Raw genomic sequence first — 17,950 nt, forward strand, 5'->3', positions numbered from 1 at the left:
TGAGGGAGCTGCATTCTTTATCAATTTTTTTTTGTAACAAATTATTTTGCACCACCTCAAATACTTTTAGTCTCCGATATTAACATTTTTTTTGGGCAAATCCGCCATTAACATTTTATTAATCATCGCTTCACATCAGCACATTTATGTAACCATCACTTCTTCGTCACGTAACGCATAAACTCCTGATCGGATTCGATGGCAGCCATTGTTTCCGGCGCCAAAATCACCTCCAGATCAACGCTCCCGTCTCCTTCCCTCCCCGGAAACGCCGATATCTTCCCGTCGAACTTGTTCGCCCTCCCGCTCCGCACTGCCACCGGCCTCCCCCACCCGAAATCGTTGTCGTACATCGGAAATCTCGGCGACGATCCCATCGTGATCGACGCTCCGTCGAAGTTCCCCAGGGGGAAACACCTCGGGTTCTCCTCCCACTCTCCGACCACGCTTCTGATCTTCCCGTCGTCGTGCGCCGTCACGCTCCGGTTAATCTGCTCGGCGCACCATCGTAGATCCCGCGACAGTACCTCTCCGGCCGCTGCGTGAGTCGGGATGCTCTGTATCGCGTTGCCGAAGTAGTACGGGTCCAGCTTTGGGCTCAGACGTTGACGGCAGTTCACTGCCATGCGAAACGTCGTCGTTTTCGAGCTTGGAAGCTTCCTTGCTCTCGTGATCGCTCGCCATAGCAGAGCACAGAGAGACTGAAACGACGAAATCTCCTTGTCCGTGACCGAAACGGCGTCGTGTCTCCCGAACAGAGACTCCAACTTCTCCGTCAGTTTGGCGTTATCTTTCCCGTTAAGTGTGTCGTTGCTCTGTTTCCCCATTACCTCAACGCCGTCAACCGCCGTTATCACGCAACACCCAGGGTAATTTCTTCTTGTTGTTATTGTTAACCGTCGCCTTGATCTCCGCTATCGCTTCTCTGCTGAAACTCAGAATCCGTTCCCGTAACGGCTCGTTGGCGTTGAAGGTGACCTTGGGCCCGCCCGGTGGGACTTTGAGCACAGCCTGTGAGATTAGCACTGACTCCCGTGTAAAATCCGGCTGACGTGTCGCCGTCGTCCCTCCTCTCGAGACCTCCGCGAACGTGTTGAAGAAATTCCAGAACGATGTTCCGTCGGTGACGGCATGATTGACGGAGCAACCGATGAAGACGCCGTCAGCGAGTTCCGTCACCTGAACGGCAAGGATCGGCCTGTAATGACCCTCGTAGCTCACAGCCCCGTCAACCGAGAAAAACCCCTTGACAACTTCAGGAACGTCGGTTCCTCCGATGACGTCACACACGTGAAGGGACTTAGCGTCGGCGAAGACGAATTCGGCGCCGAAATCGTTGCAGGCGACGAAGACGTGGCCATCGCCGTCGGTGATGAGACGGCCGGCGAGTGGAGGGAAGCGGGAAAGGGCGACGGAGAGGGAGTGCTTGAGGTGGTGGAGGAGGTCGTGGTCGTCGCTGTGGCGCGTGAAGAGACAACCCTTCTGGATGTAGTGGCAGGAGAGCATGGGTAGGTCGGAGACGGAGAGCTTCAGGTCAACGAGCGTAGACTTTTGGTCGGGGACGACGGTGCATCTGGATATCACAGTGACCGAGTTCTCGAGCGATGGCATTTTCGTGAATTTGTTGGGACCAAAGGGTTTTTCGGTATTTTTTTCGGAGGTGAAACTCAGTGTCTCTTCGTGAGGAAACTAGCGAGAGTGGGATGGCGTATTTATAGAGGAGATAGAAGAGCAAAGATTCATGAATCTGGTGATGAGTTGGATAGGTTTTGTTTGGTTTTAGTACTTTTATTTGTTATTTTTATTTCATTTTCTTTTTTTCCATATTTACATAGATATATATGTCTATTTAAATTTTATATAACTAGTAAATTTGTTGAAATGCACAAAAAGGATTAAACTTTTTCTTTTTTAATCAAGTCTCTTGCTTAATGTTTTCCTGTGAGAATTTAATGCTGGTATTATCTGCATTTCTAACCATTTACTGTTCCCTGTCCACGTGTCTAACCATTATATGTCCACGCATGATTCCAGTTGCGTTTAGCTCTAATTCCTTTGTTTAAAGGTAAAAAAATCATGTTTATTTAACAAAAAATAATCATGTTTAGCCATAATTAATTTGTTTTTAAAGTTTACAAAATTAAGTACGGATATTGTGCATTATTAAGGACCCTAATAGTTTTTATTATTCATGTCATAAATCTAGATGTTGTCCTCCACGTGTAGAATTTAAAATGTTGTATTTACTTTAGAGGAAATTTTCTTAATAATAAAAAACGGTTGGCAATATGTTTCTTTTTCGTATATATATATGTGTGTGTCACATTTTTAAAAAATATTCATAACAATATTTTCATTTCTTCTAATTAAACGATAAAAGAGATTTAATATTAAGTATATTTCTTTCTATAGATTATGTTGGTGTTTTTTAAATATTGGTTCCGTAAATATATTTGTTCCAAAATGTACATTTATTCGTTCACATATAAACACAAATACAAAACCCCAACCTGTACTTCATCGTGAAAAAAAATATGAATTGTCATTTTTTTTATTGTTGTTCTATTGCATATAGACAATTAAAGATATATATCTTCAAAACATATTAGTTTAGACGGTTAACTTTAAAATACATGGATACTTCTTAATTTTCAACTGATATTTATTCAAACATTAAACGCTATAAAAAAAAACATTAAACGCTATCTTGTATTTCCTTTGAATAGTTTAATTTGATATTTTAAACGATTTATACTACACAGTTTAAATTTCAACTATTTAATTAAACACAAAGCATACAATATATGGCTACAAGATTACCAATGTAACATTTTCCGCATTATATTGTCTTGTCGTGTCATATTGTGTTGTTCGTATTCTGTCTTGATTTGACGTACTTTTCTTTTTTATGATGTGTTCTATAATCTTTACAATCGTGCCAAAAATATGTTCGATGCAGTTGCGCCGTTTGATAGTTGATAACGCCAAATAAATATTAATAGACAGAATAGAAAAGTAAAAAAAAAAAAAAGATAGATGCGTTTTATAAATATATATTGGAGAGAATATATGCTAATGATGGTGGTGACAATGGTGTTCTCAAGATTTTGGTTTGTTGGATATGAGAAATAAAGAAAGCAAAAAAAGAAAAAAGGAAATAAAAAGAGAATGGATGAGAGGGTTGAAAAATAATGAGTTTTTTACAAAAAGAAAAACAATAATAGTTAAAATATATTTAGAAGAAATTGCAGTATTTAAAAAATGTTGATTGTACGCATCAACTTTTTAAAATACAGATTGTAATTTTTTTTGTCATATACTATGATGCTATATAAAATAATGGAAACAATGAATGGATTCAAATTCTATAATGTTTTCAACCAGAAAACTAATTGCAACCACGATGTAACCCTACCTAATTCCGAAACTTTTGTAAATTTACGTAGCCAAAGATTAAAGCATGCATGCATGGCACATGCAGTCAAATTACACGGAAGGATTTTTTTGCTTCAGACCAAAGAAAAATATCTCAAAAAGACAAGAAATCTTTTGCATCGGACAGCGAGATGATTTTGTTTGGGTTCGATCCAGGACTGCTCTTGCGCGATCCGATGAGATCATCCACGTGTCATACATGTCACCACTTCCAAATCCGACGTGGCATGCATGCATGATTAAATTAATTTTTATTGACATATCTAAATCTCTCTCTCTCTATATATATATATATATTATAACACTTTTTGTTGAGATGCACAGTTTTTAATAACAAATTGATGCAAATAGGGTTATATTAATCATGTAACTTGTCTAATTACGAATGCACTTTCCATTTCTTTGTTGCTCTCTCTCGTCGTCTCTTACATGACAGAAACTAATTCATAACGTACATCATAATTATCCAATTAATCATAATTACCAATATAAGAATTAGCAAATTGTGCTTAGTTAAAGAACTAATCTAGCCGACTAATTGATTGTAACAGCTGTCATTCCTGCAATCCCGGAGAAAAGTCGGCGCAAAGAATCTCTTGTGTTACAATTACGTATTGCTATATTTATTCACTCCCAGACTTCATATGTATATATTTATATGGATTATATAATTAATTATTTTATAAAAATACAATCAATAACTTCGGCATCAAGTGTCGATTTATGAAGTTATTACATTAAGATTCTTCTTAACCGCCTTTTTTGGTTCTGTCGGCGTCGTTAACATTCTTATTAAACTGTCTCCTGGGTTTTTATCAGGTGCGGCAAAGGAGAACGATAAACTTGTTTTCAACCATTGGATTGAAATTGTTGCAGACGTCCATTTGCATCCAACGGATGTAGCAAAGTAGGGTCTACCCGAAAATGGAACGCATTATTAACAGATTTGTTATTTGAGGAAAAAAAATCATCAGAGTGATACTATATATCTATATGATTATATGAATATTTTTTTAATCCGTTATATAATATTTATTTATTCTAAATTTCCATGAATAGATATAAATAGATTATTCAAATATAAAACGTTTTTTAGTTAATAAATAATATTAACAGACAGAGTGAAAATAAGTTAAAATTAATAAATATAATTGATCATCATATGATATAGGAAAAGGCATGGAAATGCCACGTGTATGACAATCAGAACCAACAAAGAACATTATTTGCAAATGGAATTAATTTGTAATAAATAATTGTGTCTGAAAATGCGAGAACTAACTAAAGTAGCAATAACACTAATAATAATTGTACGTATCAACTGGGTTTTTATTTCAGTGATGTTAGACACTTAAATTCTGTTAAATAGTGCAGGACCAATTAGGAGATAATCAAACACTTAATAGCGATTATATATGTGTGATAATTACTTACGGTTAAAAAGTATATATATATATTTTAAATTTTCTGTATAAAATTTAATTTCTGTCCGAAGAAGAGATAGATTCGTAATTTTCGTAATGTGTAGAATTTGAATTTTAATGACCATAAATTAGTTATATTTTATCAAAATGAGAGGGACTATTTATATCCGTCAACCAAATAATTTGTATAAATTGTCTTGTTCCATAAGATATTACAATCAATCAAATATTGGGGGCCAAAAAATCTCCATTCCACTCATATTTTGAAATATCATTTAATTTTGTTGATACATGTATACAAATTTATTTATTTGTTTATTTATGTTTACTTATTTCTTGTGGAAATTGAATTATTTTTTTTATAATTCGTAAATTCACCGGGTTTTGACCCAACTACATATTTCAGAGGACCGGAGAGTAGAAATCGAATTATATTCATACCATGTATCAAGATTATGTAATTCGTCGTCAAACCAAATGATTTGATATCAATTACAATTTCTACATTTTCATAAGGATTATAACAAAACCATGAAAAAAACATTGGAAATCCATGTATCTTTGCTTGTATTGTAAACTTTCTATTAGACGTAGGGATATATATATAATATAATATAATATCCTTTAAATGCTTAAAATATAATCATTTAGATTTTAATTACTAAAAAATATTATTATTTTAATTATAAACTATTTTAATATATATGTATGTATGTTCATATATCAAATAAATTCTATATCGTTACATAACTTATATTCTAAATGTAAATATTTTAATAAATGATAATATATATATAGATAGATAGATATATAGATAATCTGGAAATTCCCTAGGCTATTGGCTCAACTATATTTTTGAGAGGACCGAAAAAACTATACAATATCTCACGCTTGTCATTAGCATTTGTGAGTTAAAGAGGCTTATCCAATCCCTCCAACGGGAATTGCTCCAAACTCCTCCGGGATCACTCCCGACTAAACTCGATTGATGGAATTCTGTTTTCTTTTTTTTTTTTTGTGATAATTTGCAAATTCACCAGATTTTTGGTCCGACTATATCTCCTAAAAGGATCGGAGAAGTCCATTGTGAATACCTTTTCCAAGTGAGGATTCAAACCCAGATTTGGAAATGAGTTTTGCTCTACTTCTTACGGATTGCGCCACCTAATCTAATCTTGGGTGGAATTCCAAATTTTGATTCATCAAAAATCGTTGTGACTGTTTTCCTCCACCATAATAAAATTAGCCATAAACGTCGTTTATTTCGTTTATTCCTCCTGTTACATGAAACGACATGTGAGCATATCTATGCAATGCATCTCTTTATAAAGTAAAAGTATAATGGAATTCAGTTCTCCATCTAGAAGATATGGTATGGTAAGAGGATTAGATTCAAGAGACGTCTACTCATCGAACAAAATCTTACGGTCCATCTATATATCTTGGATGCTCCAATATTAACTGCATCTTAATTTCCCATCGTTTTTAATGCATAGAAATATGAATTCTCATTATATAAGTGTATATATGTTATTTTTTTTATAAATTATAATCCACTTATACAGCTCACCTTTTTAAACCACACACACACGAAAGATGCAAACTATAAAGGATTTCATTTTTATTTGTAATATGCAACTTTTATTCTATAAAATTTGACAATTAGACAAATGGAATACCCCGGAAACAATTGTACCCTATAGTTATTGAATATATATAGTTTAATCCACGCTCTCTAACCAATTTTAATTTCCAATATAGATAACAAATATTTTGAGAATATAAAACTACAGAGCATTTTAAAAGTTTTCACCCTTTGTACCATTTGATATTTCTCTGGCATTATTTAAAAACCAAAAATTAAGGTATTTGGCCAACCAATGGATTGGAAGGTCGCCAATGGAATTAAATCATCTTTAAATTGGTAATAGTTTATTTCTTTTCTAAAATTTAGTTGACCTCTCTCCAAGTGCGGCTCATAGCACGTTTTTCTTTATATTATTGCAATTGTGTTTTTTTTTTGCAACCTCAAAATTGTAATTATAATATATATATATATATATATAACACGTTTATTCGTGATCCAAGACTTTCCTTTTTCATTTCAAAATGTATCGTAGCAGATTAAAACAAAATTATTAAAAAAATCTCCTTTGGACTCGAATTGGTAAATGAAAAAAAGGGTATTTCATTAGGTATCGATATTTTGATTTTTATATATCCAAATTTTAATTAAATCATACTAAAATAGCATCTAAATATATATAAATGAATCTAATTGGATAAATTTTTTTTAAAATCGAATTAGACTAAATCCAAATTAAATTTGAAAACAAAATATAAACATAACTACCGAATGAAAATAAAAACAAAAAATTATTTTTTAATAAAAATATAATTTAAATTGAATCTAAATAAAATTAATAATGAATCAATATTAAATATAAAAAATAAAATACTAAAAATGTTTTAAAATAAAGAATTCGAATCCAATTTAACAAATAATTATTTTTCACAAAAAATTAAGTCTATAAGCATGCCAAAACAGTGCCAAAAAGTACAATTTTTGTTGCCCTCTCGTATTTTTAATGTAACATATACGTCTTTTTTTTTTAAATTAGATTTGTTGAGAAAATTTACCCAGTTTCATTTATTAACCTTCACTATTCTGATATAATGTAATATAAATATATTTATATGTAGCTTTAAATATATTTTTTATTTATGTGGGTCTTAAACAGCCAATAAACCAACATTCCAAGATGTCTACGTACACAAGCACATGCAAGATATTCGTAGCATCTTATTCCATTATAATTCCGAAGGCTGTTATAAATTTATCACAACACTATATAAGTTGACAACTTTGTCAATATATAGCAGAGCATATATATTTATTTATATTATCTTCATATATATATATATATATGTATGTATGTATAGGATGGGTTCATGTACTTGAGCCAAATACACGTCCATTCACTTAATGTACTTTGAACCAAGGCATTTTTTTACTCATCCTATCCATCCACTAACCATATACACACACACACATTACATACATATACATGTATATACACACACATGTGTATATATATATATATCCACCCAACTTCCATTTTATTCCTTCTTCTAATACATAACTAATTTAAATTCTTTATAAAAAAAAACTAATTTAAATTTAACGTCCCCCCTTTTTAGTTGCCATATATTTCCAATTTCCGAGCTATATATACATTCACATAATTTTGTTTACGAATGTTATGTTTACAATTAATTTAATTATAAGCACTGCCCAATTTCCGTTTAGTGTGGTTATACATGAATCTCCTATACATGAAAACATTGAATATAAGTCCGGTTTTGATCCGAAAAGAAAATGGTTTAATAACAAATCATTCTTTTACACTAAATAATGCTTATAACGACGGGAAAAAAAACGTTACAGATGATCATATATTCCGTGGCCATTGCAATTTTGTCTATCGAATTAAAGATTCGGACATTCTTACCGTAAAAATATAATGTTTCAAAGGTTTCTCTAAAACTTAAACCTTGTGGAATATACAAGGAGGATAGGTTTAATAATATTGAAAGGAGCGAGTAATGGTGGATCTAAAAAAGTTATTATAGTAATTATTAATTTTTTATGGTGAAAATTTTAATTTTTTTTAATTCTGTTGAAAGTATTTATAAAATTAATATTGATTTTTATTAGCTTTTTTAATGAATTGATTTAAATCACTAACCTCAATTGATTGGGAATAGATGATGACGTGTCATCATCCAAGATCACAGTCATAGTAGCAGTACGGAGCACTCACTAGCTTATTAATATATTTTACGTGACATGCTATTACAATGTTGACTTATAATTATATTTTGATACAATGACATATAGATGAAAGGAAAAGGTAATTGAATCAAGTGGAAAATAATCATTGATGTATAATAATCTATTTCAATAATTATTATCTGTATATAGACAGATATATATACCCCATGTGAGTATAATGTGAGGGTCCAAGTTAAATACAAGGAGTAATTTTAAACTTTAGTGTACAGATATATATCACATAAAATAGGATATTATATATATATATATACACACACTTATATAAGTTATATTTCTCTAATAAAATGTGGCTGCTACATCCGATTTATCTATACAAAGGTCAGAAGAATCCCATACAATATCCCGTAAATGCATTGAACGCTATCCATATATATATATGGATAGTATATTCTTATGGTCCTTATTATTATCTTAGAAATTATAGAATAAAGCCAAAACGATTTTGAACCAATCAATTTTATCAAGCGACCTATTTTTAAATTTTACAAAATATTCACAATATAGAAATCGAACGTATTTTGTATGCTAGGATTATTTACGCATGAAAATTTTAAAAATATTTCTCCAATCTATGAAGGTTTCAAAAAATAAAAACAAAAATTTTAAACCATTGAATGACAAAAAATAATCTATTTTGATTTTGATTGATTAGTTGGATGGTAATCTCCTATTTAATTATATATAAGCTGATCCTTTGTAATATTTTACATATATGTAAATATCTTAATAGTCCTATGACTCCTATCAATATTCAAAGTTGGAGCATATTTTTCAATCAATATTATAATTAAAATTGACGTAATTAATGTAGAAAATATCATACATGACGGGTCCCGATTCGATGTCTATGTAGTGTACTTGTGCATGCGTGTGTTCTCGTGCTTGTCTTTGTAATGTGACATCTATGTTTGACGTTAACGATTGTCTGAGTTATATATATATATATATATATATATATCATACATTTATTTTAATCCATCGTATTTTCTTTGCAAAATTAACAAATTTTTTTAATAAATAAATTCAGGGTGATATTTGCATCTAGAACAAGCTTATCAGCATTTTATCGTAATTATCTTTATTTTATTCTGTAATAGATTACAGAATAGTTTATTATAAATGATAAAAAAAATTAATTAGAAATAATATATCTAATCATATTAACCTATAGACATATAATATTGCTGCCGTTGCAACAGTAAATACTTAAATCCAGGATCATCATTTCCACATTTCTTGGTAATAACCTAAGATCAATTGTTTCATTTTATTCCTTTATATTTTTTACTTACCATTTTTAATATAGTTTTTATAGATATTTCTATCAATAAGTTTCTTTTATCCTTCATTTAACAACATTATATTTTTCTTCAATTAATAAATATTTCAAAATAAAATCAATATCATTTTTCACAGACCAGTTTGTAAAAAAATATTCTTCTATATATATATATATTTCTTTAAATTGTATTATATATTATATTTTTTGTCAGTTTGTATCTTAACAAATTTAAGATTTAAAATTATATCTCGAATAAAAATATAGATGACCAATATATAAATATTATTACATAAATAATTTGTTTAGATAGAACTAAAAGTTAAAAATAATTTAAACTTTATAAAAAGATTTATCTCAGAATCACCAGTATTCCAGGACAATAAATCCCTAAAACATATATGCGGAGAAAATATCATTATGTGTGTACGTAGTCTTACAAGACTATTTTTTTTTATCGATCTCATTCCAACTATACATTCGTGTATCATTTATTTATTTATTTATTTTTATCAGACTTATCTATACCATTATTAAAATATATATTCACCATTTGTTAAAATAAAAACTGAAATACAATCCTGGAGGAAATGTTTCTATTTTCGACCGTGGTAAAAAACAGCATACATACATACATACATACATACATACATAGTGGTTTGTATGACAAACAAAATATTTTTCTAACAAAACAAACAAATTTTCTATGGCTAGAATTTAGAAATTCGATAGCCCGAGAAAAGAAAACGAGAGGTGTCGTCAGTTCGATTTTGATATTTCCAAAGTCATCGATGAATGTGTCCGTTTTATATAACGGAGGGGGAAAGTAATTATGAAAATTGAAAAGCTAATATTCTGCCCAAATACAAATAATCTGAAAATCTTTTTTTATATACACAGAAAGAAGTCCCGGTATAATATTATATAAAATAAGAAAAATTCTGTTCCAATTTGTTTATTCAAATTTAGTGGGTGAGACGATAAGGTCGATAAATGTGAATTTAATCGAAAAAAATTTCATTTTATGTGCATCAGACGCTATTTATTGAACTAATTATGATATCTAAATTAATTTTAGATCATATATGTAATAGGGTGCGATTTAGCTACCCGACAAACCATCGCAATTGAGTTTGGATTTTGTAGGTGTTGAACGGATAACCGAATCAGCTTCTGTCGTCTTAAGTCACCTCAAAATCATCCCCTTACCTTACACTCTCGTATTTTGGAATACTGATAAATGTCCCGCATTGGAAAATGTGATAAATGTCCCGCATTGGAAAATGAAAGAGATTTGGACCAATATATAAGTAAGGGTCAAACCTCTACTCTTAAGCTAACTTTTGTGGTGGAGTTAGGGCCTAAACCTTATTAAATACCTATAAGATCTTGAAATTATGAATTTTTATCACACGGAGCAAAAAAAACATGATAGGTGATCATAAAGATGGTTGCTTTATAAAATGGCCATTCTTTATGGAACAATATTTTACTCAGACCGTAACAAAGATTGCATTCGACTCGTCGAATGTATCTGTTCCGTACGCACAAAAGAGAGAGAGAGAGAGATTACAGCAATTGGGCAGCTGTGTTAAGCTTCTCGGCCAGGCTGAGCTGCGTCCTGGTTATGCTCGAAAGATACAACAACAACAACTGGTCCTGAAAACCCATAAGACAGTTTCAATCAGTTGTTTCGCTCTGAAAATGCCAAAGATGAGATCTTTAATTGATACAGATCGAACCCAGAAGACAGTTTCAGTTAGCTGTTTCCCCCGAAAATGCTAACGATGCTCTTTCTCGGACTATTAACTATAGCGGTAAAGGAAATTTCCAAATCAGATCTTACCTGAAGGCTGTCATTCACGAGCTTATCAAAGGCCTGTGGTGGAAATTTCGGAAGGGAAGCTACCGCATCTGCAATACATCGTCCTATTTTGTTATCTGCAGATGTTCGTCCTTCCTGAAAAAAACAACAAAAAACTCTGTATCAGTCCATGCCGAGAAAGAACTTCGCTGACCTGCCAAATGCTCACCACGACATTGTCGACGTATTTGTATACATCGTTGATTAGAGCTATTAGCCTTTCCATTGTAAGCTCCATTCCTTCCAAATCGCTCGGGAGTTTGTCTACTGCTGTGTTCTTGAGGAGGTCAACTACAAAAATCACATTCCGTTAATCGATCAGATCAGAAGCATAGAATCCAAAAGATTCCCATGTAATCAATTTTTAAAACATCGAAGGGTTATATTCTAATCCACATATAGTTAATATCCTCACTAAAAACGCACAAAACCATAAGATGGAATTCACATACAAGTGTTATGTATTTATAATACATTAACCACGTTCAAAATGACAAAACATTAACCTTCAGTATGCACATCAAAATAAGAACCTTAAAAAAATTCCGACTTTATAACAGAACAGTTGTGAATATCTAGAATACTACCCTTATGTGAAACACTAAGAGACAAATTTGGGACTACGTCTGTATGATTATGAGTACACGCAAGAGGGAATGAGTAAGAGAGAGATTTTCTAACAGAAGTTCTGCTAGCACAGAGAAAGTTAGAATTCTTACATCCAACTCTCTCAGCTTCAACCATACGGAGATCAAGAGGAATCTCTTGAAATTGTGCAGCAAGTTGCTGGTCGCCAAGTGAAAGATTTACTGAAACGTAAGCCTTAATGGTACCCTCCCCATTGGAGAACCCTGTGTCCACAGTGAGGTGAATAGGGTTGGGAACCTCTCTAGAATAGAAATCATGGATCAGTGCACTACCACCAGTGACCCCAACGCCAGTAGAATACCTGCAGATCAATATAGATATTTTATCAATTATTTTGACACGCGATTGCATATCAAGAATAGCCGGTAGAATTTCTCAAAATGGCATAAACAATATAACATGGAGCATGAAGAAAGAAATTCTAAAATACAAAGACCTCCAGCTAAACACAAGAATTCTACACCAAGCATAATGGACAAAAACTTTCTGTGGAGAATGAAATGGAAAACCTGTAAGACGCTTTTAGCGGAATAAGAGTGAAAATGAGAAGTACCAGCCAACAATAACTTCCTTCGGGTTCACCTTTAGGTGAGATGCTAACATGTTGTGATGGTAATCGATATCCAAAGCAACCTGCATCCATGGCAAAAAAAAGTAACGCTTAGCCATGAAAAATCCATGAAAATTGGATGGATTTATTGGCAGTTCTTCCACACATAACCCACAAACAACACACAAGGAACTGGCATTTCTCTTAAATCATTTTGTATCCAAAAAATGATCGTGTAATCATCCCTAGAGATATTTCAGCTATCGTAGTGACACCCTCCGACCAATGAAATGCTTGAATTAGGAACAAAACCTAGAGCGAAAATGCACATAAACCAAATCCTTATCCATTGCTCTTCAGATACCAAAAAGCAATCCGAGAGTAAACCAGGGAAATTCCATTTTTCAAAAAGACTAACAGTTCAATGCATCAGAGGAAGCACAAACGAGTCGTAACCGCAATATGAAAGACACAAAATCAAAAAGAAAACGGACCTGCTCGGTAGATTCGTTGTGAGGTACGGCGTAAGAATTGCGGATATCGACGGTTCCGTCGGGTAGGACAGATCCGAGGAGAGTGCCGATGACGCGCTCGGCTTGGTCAGGACGTCTCACGAAGCAGTCGCAGATGTTAAAGATCACAAGCGGGTGAACCCTCGCCGATAGCACCGCCGCCGCCGATTCCGCAACCCCAGACGGAGCCGCGAACTGCAACACGGTGTGCTCGCTCGACACGGCCATTGTCAACCTTCTGGGAATCGCGAGAAGGACGAAGGCGCGAGACGTTGAGGCGTTAGGGTTTCCCGGGGGAAGCAGATAGTCCAGGACTGAAGAGACAGGTTGAGCCGATTAATGGGCTTTAGGCCCATATAATAAATTTCTTCAAGCCCAATATCCAATTTAATTTAGTGATTTTTTATAAATATTTGATTAGTTTATTAAAAGTGATTTGGGAGAAATATAACCGTGGTTTCTTAGTTGTCACGTGAATTAGTGAAGTTTGATGGTAAAAAAATGGATTTATTTATTTATTTATTACAAGATCCATGTAATAATATAAGCATGTCAATTTCAATTTTGAATCATTTTGATAATTTTGTAATCCCAGTTCAAATTTTGGAACTTGCGGAAATTCAACCTCAAAATCTCAAATTTTTCCATGCATATTAAATATATATATATATGGTCGGTCCACCATTTATATCAATAACAAAATTCCAAACTTTGCCATGTAATAGCAATTTGGCAAGGTCAACTTGATTAGTCTAATTAAAATATTAGGTTGCTAACTACCTCACAACAATAATGTATTTATATATTCGCGGTCTTGGCATTGCGATTATTAAAAAAATAATGGTAAATATACAAAGATTATGACTTTAAAGTTTAAAGTGAGGCACAGATGACCAGAGCAAAATATCTTCAGAAACAATTCTCTCTCACAGGGCCCCACCACGCACCAATCACAAAGAATTGCCAATGGACGATCCAGAAAAGCTGAGATCGTAGTGGAAAGCTAGGTGGACGCCTATGATCGTTACACGTGTCATTTCGTTTTCTCTTTCCATACGCCTCACCGCACCATATAACACCCTTCGTCTCTAATCTCCGATGTCTCGCACAGCGGAGGACGAGGAGGAAAGAGAACGATCTGCACGAGTGTAGACCGAGTCGACTCGTTTCTGACACGGACGAACCTGACCGAGTCTTCTCTTCTTCTCTATTGTTTTTTATCTCGCTCTCTCTCTTGTTTACCATAAATCGGAGTTAGATGGGAGGAGGAGATGTGTGTAAGGTGATGGGAGGTTGCTCATTAGCCTACCGGCGTTGCGAGCAGAGGCTCAGGCAGCTTGCTGTGGCGAGGAACACTAGGTTTCTTCTATATTGTTGCATCGCTCTCGCTCTGATCACGCTCGCTTTCCGATCCTCGCCGCCTTCGTTCATCGGTTTCACCAACCGCTCCGCCGCCTCCGCCATAGATCGCCTCGCCAGATCACGGTCTGTACAATTTATTCGCTGTGTCTTCATTTTTTGTTGTCTTGTCCACAAAGTTTTAGGAAGGTTTTGGGTTTTTTTCGATGATTACTTAAGGATCTGTTGTCTGATCTCGATCCGTTTATGGTAACTCTGTTGTTGATGGAAATTTATTTATTAGATTAGGCACCGATTTGGATGGTGGCAAATTATGGAAAGTAGGTTCTGAGTGTAAAATCCACCGAGATTTGTGTGTCTTACCTTTTTCAGATCCCATAGTTCATTATCTTCGCGGATAGTTTCAGGCTAGGAAAGTATGTGCGAGAAAAAAATATCATACACTGGCTTGAGCGATTATACAGAATTGAGATTCCCAGTCTTCAATACGACGTCTGAGCGGGAAATAATGGGTTTCTGATTAAAGAAATTGAGTAAATTGATAGTTTCCAAGTTGAGTGATTGTGTTTCCGGTTTGAATGTTCTCGTCAATGAATGTTTGAATACTGTATACGATTTTCTTCTGTTCCACAATCCGCATTTAACTAAGAGAAGGAATGTATTTTTTTCGGTTCCTTTTGGAGAAATTGTGACTCAGTAATCTTGCGCTCATCCTCATAGGCATTGAATGAAACACGCAACAGCATATGCTAGTATTTCAGAACGATGCTTGGTTAATTTGCTGGATTATTTGTTGTTGTGAGTCTTCAGTTAAAGGGTTCCCTATTCTTTTCGAAATTGTCTTTTCCAGGTCCTGATAGTTGCATCATTTAACTCATTCAGTTCGTTTTGATGGTTATGGATACGCTGTTAGAATGTTGCGATATTGATTATGTAGCCAAGTTGCATATGTCGATACGCTATGCTTTCTAAACTGAATTACTTGCTGTTGTTTCGGCACATTGCCGAGATTATTTGATGGAGTGGACTGTGGATAAAATTCTAGCTCCTCCATCAACCTTTTGTTCTTTATTCTATAAGATGATGTATCCCATTTATAACTTGCAGGAAAGGTTACACGCTTCTAATGAACACATGGAAGAGATATGATCTCTTGAAGAAGTCTCTTTCCCATTATGCATCATGTTCCAGGCTCGATTCTGTCCACATTGTGTGGAGTGAACCTAACCCTCCATCTGATACTCTCAAAAAGTACCTCAAACACATCGTAAAAACGAAATCCCAAGATGGGAAGGAAGTTGAGTTGAGATTTGATATTAACAAAGAAGACAGTTTGAACAACAGATTTAAAGAAATTAAAGACTTGAAGACGGAGGCTGTCTTCTCGATTGACGATGATGTCATATTTTCATGCTCCACGGTAGATTTTGCTTATAACGTCTGGGAGAGTGCTCCAGATTCAATGGTGGGTTTTGTGCCTCGTGTTCATTGGCCTGAAAAATCGGTATGTCAGTTTCTTAATTTATTTGATGAATCTCTTCTTAATTTATTTGATGAATCTTGCGTTTTTAGCCTCTCTGTCTAATGACAAATCTGTATTGAAAGAGCTGAACAAATGCATCCTGTTAGTGGTTTTACTCTTAGGACTTTATAGATTGATCTAAATCAAATCATGTCTTCCTGTCCTGATGGACTTAGCAGATCAGTCAATCCGTATCTTCTGATGGCTAGAGAATAGTATCATGCTTGCTATTTGAAATTCAGTTCTCTACCATTGTTTCTCATTGCAGAAAATTCATTACATATGGGATTGGAAATTCATTTCTGCCAATGATAATCAGTTGTTCTCGACCTTTTTTTCATGCAGAATGACAAAGGGGACTACTACACGTACAGCGGGTGGTGGTCTGTTTGGTGGACTGGTACATATAGCATGGTACTTTCAAAGGCAGCCTTCTTCCACAAGAAGTACCTCAATCTTTACACGAATGAAATGTCAGCATCAATCAGGGAATTCATAACCAAGAATAGGTTTGTTCATCGCCCTTTATTGTTCTGCCATGTTTTTGGGGTTTACTAATCCTGAAATGACCCCATTAGGAACTGTGAAGACATTGCGATGTCATTCCTCGTCGCAAATGCTACAAATGCTCCTCCCATATGGGTTAAAGGTAAAATTTCAAGCTGCGAATGCATACACACACAAAAAAAATGCCTTCTTTCTTGATTTTGCTTACTAGGATATATCAGTATACTCGTAAAGAGGTAAAAAAGCCTTTTGACAATCAAAGATTTATAACTCTCTGATACCTAAGACCATTTGGCATGATATTTGAGATGTACAGGTAAGATATATGAGATAGGGTCGACAGGAATAAGCAGCATAGGAGGGCATACGGAGAAGAGAACGCGATGTGTGAACAGGTTTGTGGCAGAGTACGGGAGAATGCCGTTAGTGTACTCTTCCATGAAGGCAGTTGATAGCCGTAGCCTTTGGTTCTGGTGACACTCTCTCCTCCTCCTCGTCAGGTTAATGTGAATCACTCCCAATTCTTTTAACGGGGGTTCTCGGAGTGAAACAATCTCTAAGCCAATGCCCGGTTTAGTTGAATGTGGGAAGTGGTGCACGGGTACCCTTTTTGCCAAATCTAGAGAAAATTATGGTTTATCTTCCCAGAGAGAGAGAGAGAGAGAGAGAGAGAGAGAGAGATGGGTGGAGTTGATTAGAGATGGGAAGCTGATTTGTTCTTGCAGCCGACAAATTTGTAGTTCAACGCTGTACCGGTGAAATCGTTGTAGTGTAATGAATAGAGATGATGATGACGATCTTCTTCATGGGACTCTTGTATCGTATATGCAAAATCCAGCCCTCTTTTTCCAGTTTGCTGTGTTATCATCCCTCGCCTTCGTCGCTTCTAAATCCGTCCACGATCTCATAAAATGCTCTTTACTCGTGCAAGTCATAATACATTCATTAATCTAATCCAAAAGAATATTCCAATATTACACATGTTCGCGCCATT

At 34.4% G+C, this 17,950-nt stretch overlaps 2 protein-coding genes and 1 pseudogene across 3 annotated transcripts; 1 reads left to right on the forward strand and 2 right to left on the reverse strand.

Annotated features, from left to right (window-relative positions):
- On the reverse strand, positions 1 to 1,692 carry LOC104809849 (annotated as a pseudogene).
- A 9,734-nt stretch (positions 1,693 to 11,426) lies between these two features.
- On the reverse strand, positions 11,427 to 13,864 carry LOC104809927 (eukaryotic translation initiation factor 3 subunit F). 2 transcript variants are annotated; one of them, XM_010536160.2, is made up of 6 exons: positions 13,551 to 13,864; positions 13,060 to 13,139; positions 12,578 to 12,807; positions 12,031 to 12,149; positions 11,841 to 11,954; positions 11,427 to 11,653 (listed from the first exon to the last, which is right to left on the reverse strand). In XM_010536160.2, exons 1-6 carry the CDS (start codon positions 13,794 to 13,796, stop codon positions 11,564 to 11,566), a joined length of 879 nt encoding a protein of 292 aa, XP_010534462.1. In that variant the 5' UTR covers positions 13,797 to 13,864; the 3' UTR covers positions 11,427 to 11,563. The 2 variants fall into 2 exon arrangements, with proteins under 2 accessions (XP_010534462.1, XP_010534390.1); XM_010536088.2 differs by having other exon boundaries at positions 11,429 to 11,653; positions 12,028 to 12,149; positions 13,551 to 13,863.
- Positions 13,865 to 14,664: 800 nt separating this feature from the next.
- Positions 14,665 to 17,807, forward strand: LOC104810061 (glycosyltransferase family 64 protein C4-like). Its single transcript, XM_010536281.2, has 5 exons — positions 14,665 to 15,053; positions 16,035 to 16,431; positions 16,795 to 16,958; positions 17,028 to 17,098; positions 17,273 to 17,807. Exons 1-5 carry the CDS (start codon positions 14,827 to 14,829, stop codon positions 17,431 to 17,433), a joined length of 1,020 nt encoding a protein of 339 aa, XP_010534583.1. The 5' UTR covers positions 14,665 to 14,826; the 3' UTR covers positions 17,434 to 17,807.
- Positions 17,808 to 17,950: the final 143 nt, after the last annotated feature.

Source organism: Tarenaya hassleriana, unplaced genomic scaffold (genome assembly GCF_000463585.1).
Source record: "Tarenaya hassleriana unplaced genomic scaffold, ASM46358v1 Cleome1, whole genome shotgun sequence".
Classification (NCBI taxonomy): domain Eukaryota; kingdom Viridiplantae; phylum Streptophyta; class Magnoliopsida; order Brassicales; family Cleomaceae; genus Tarenaya; species Tarenaya hassleriana.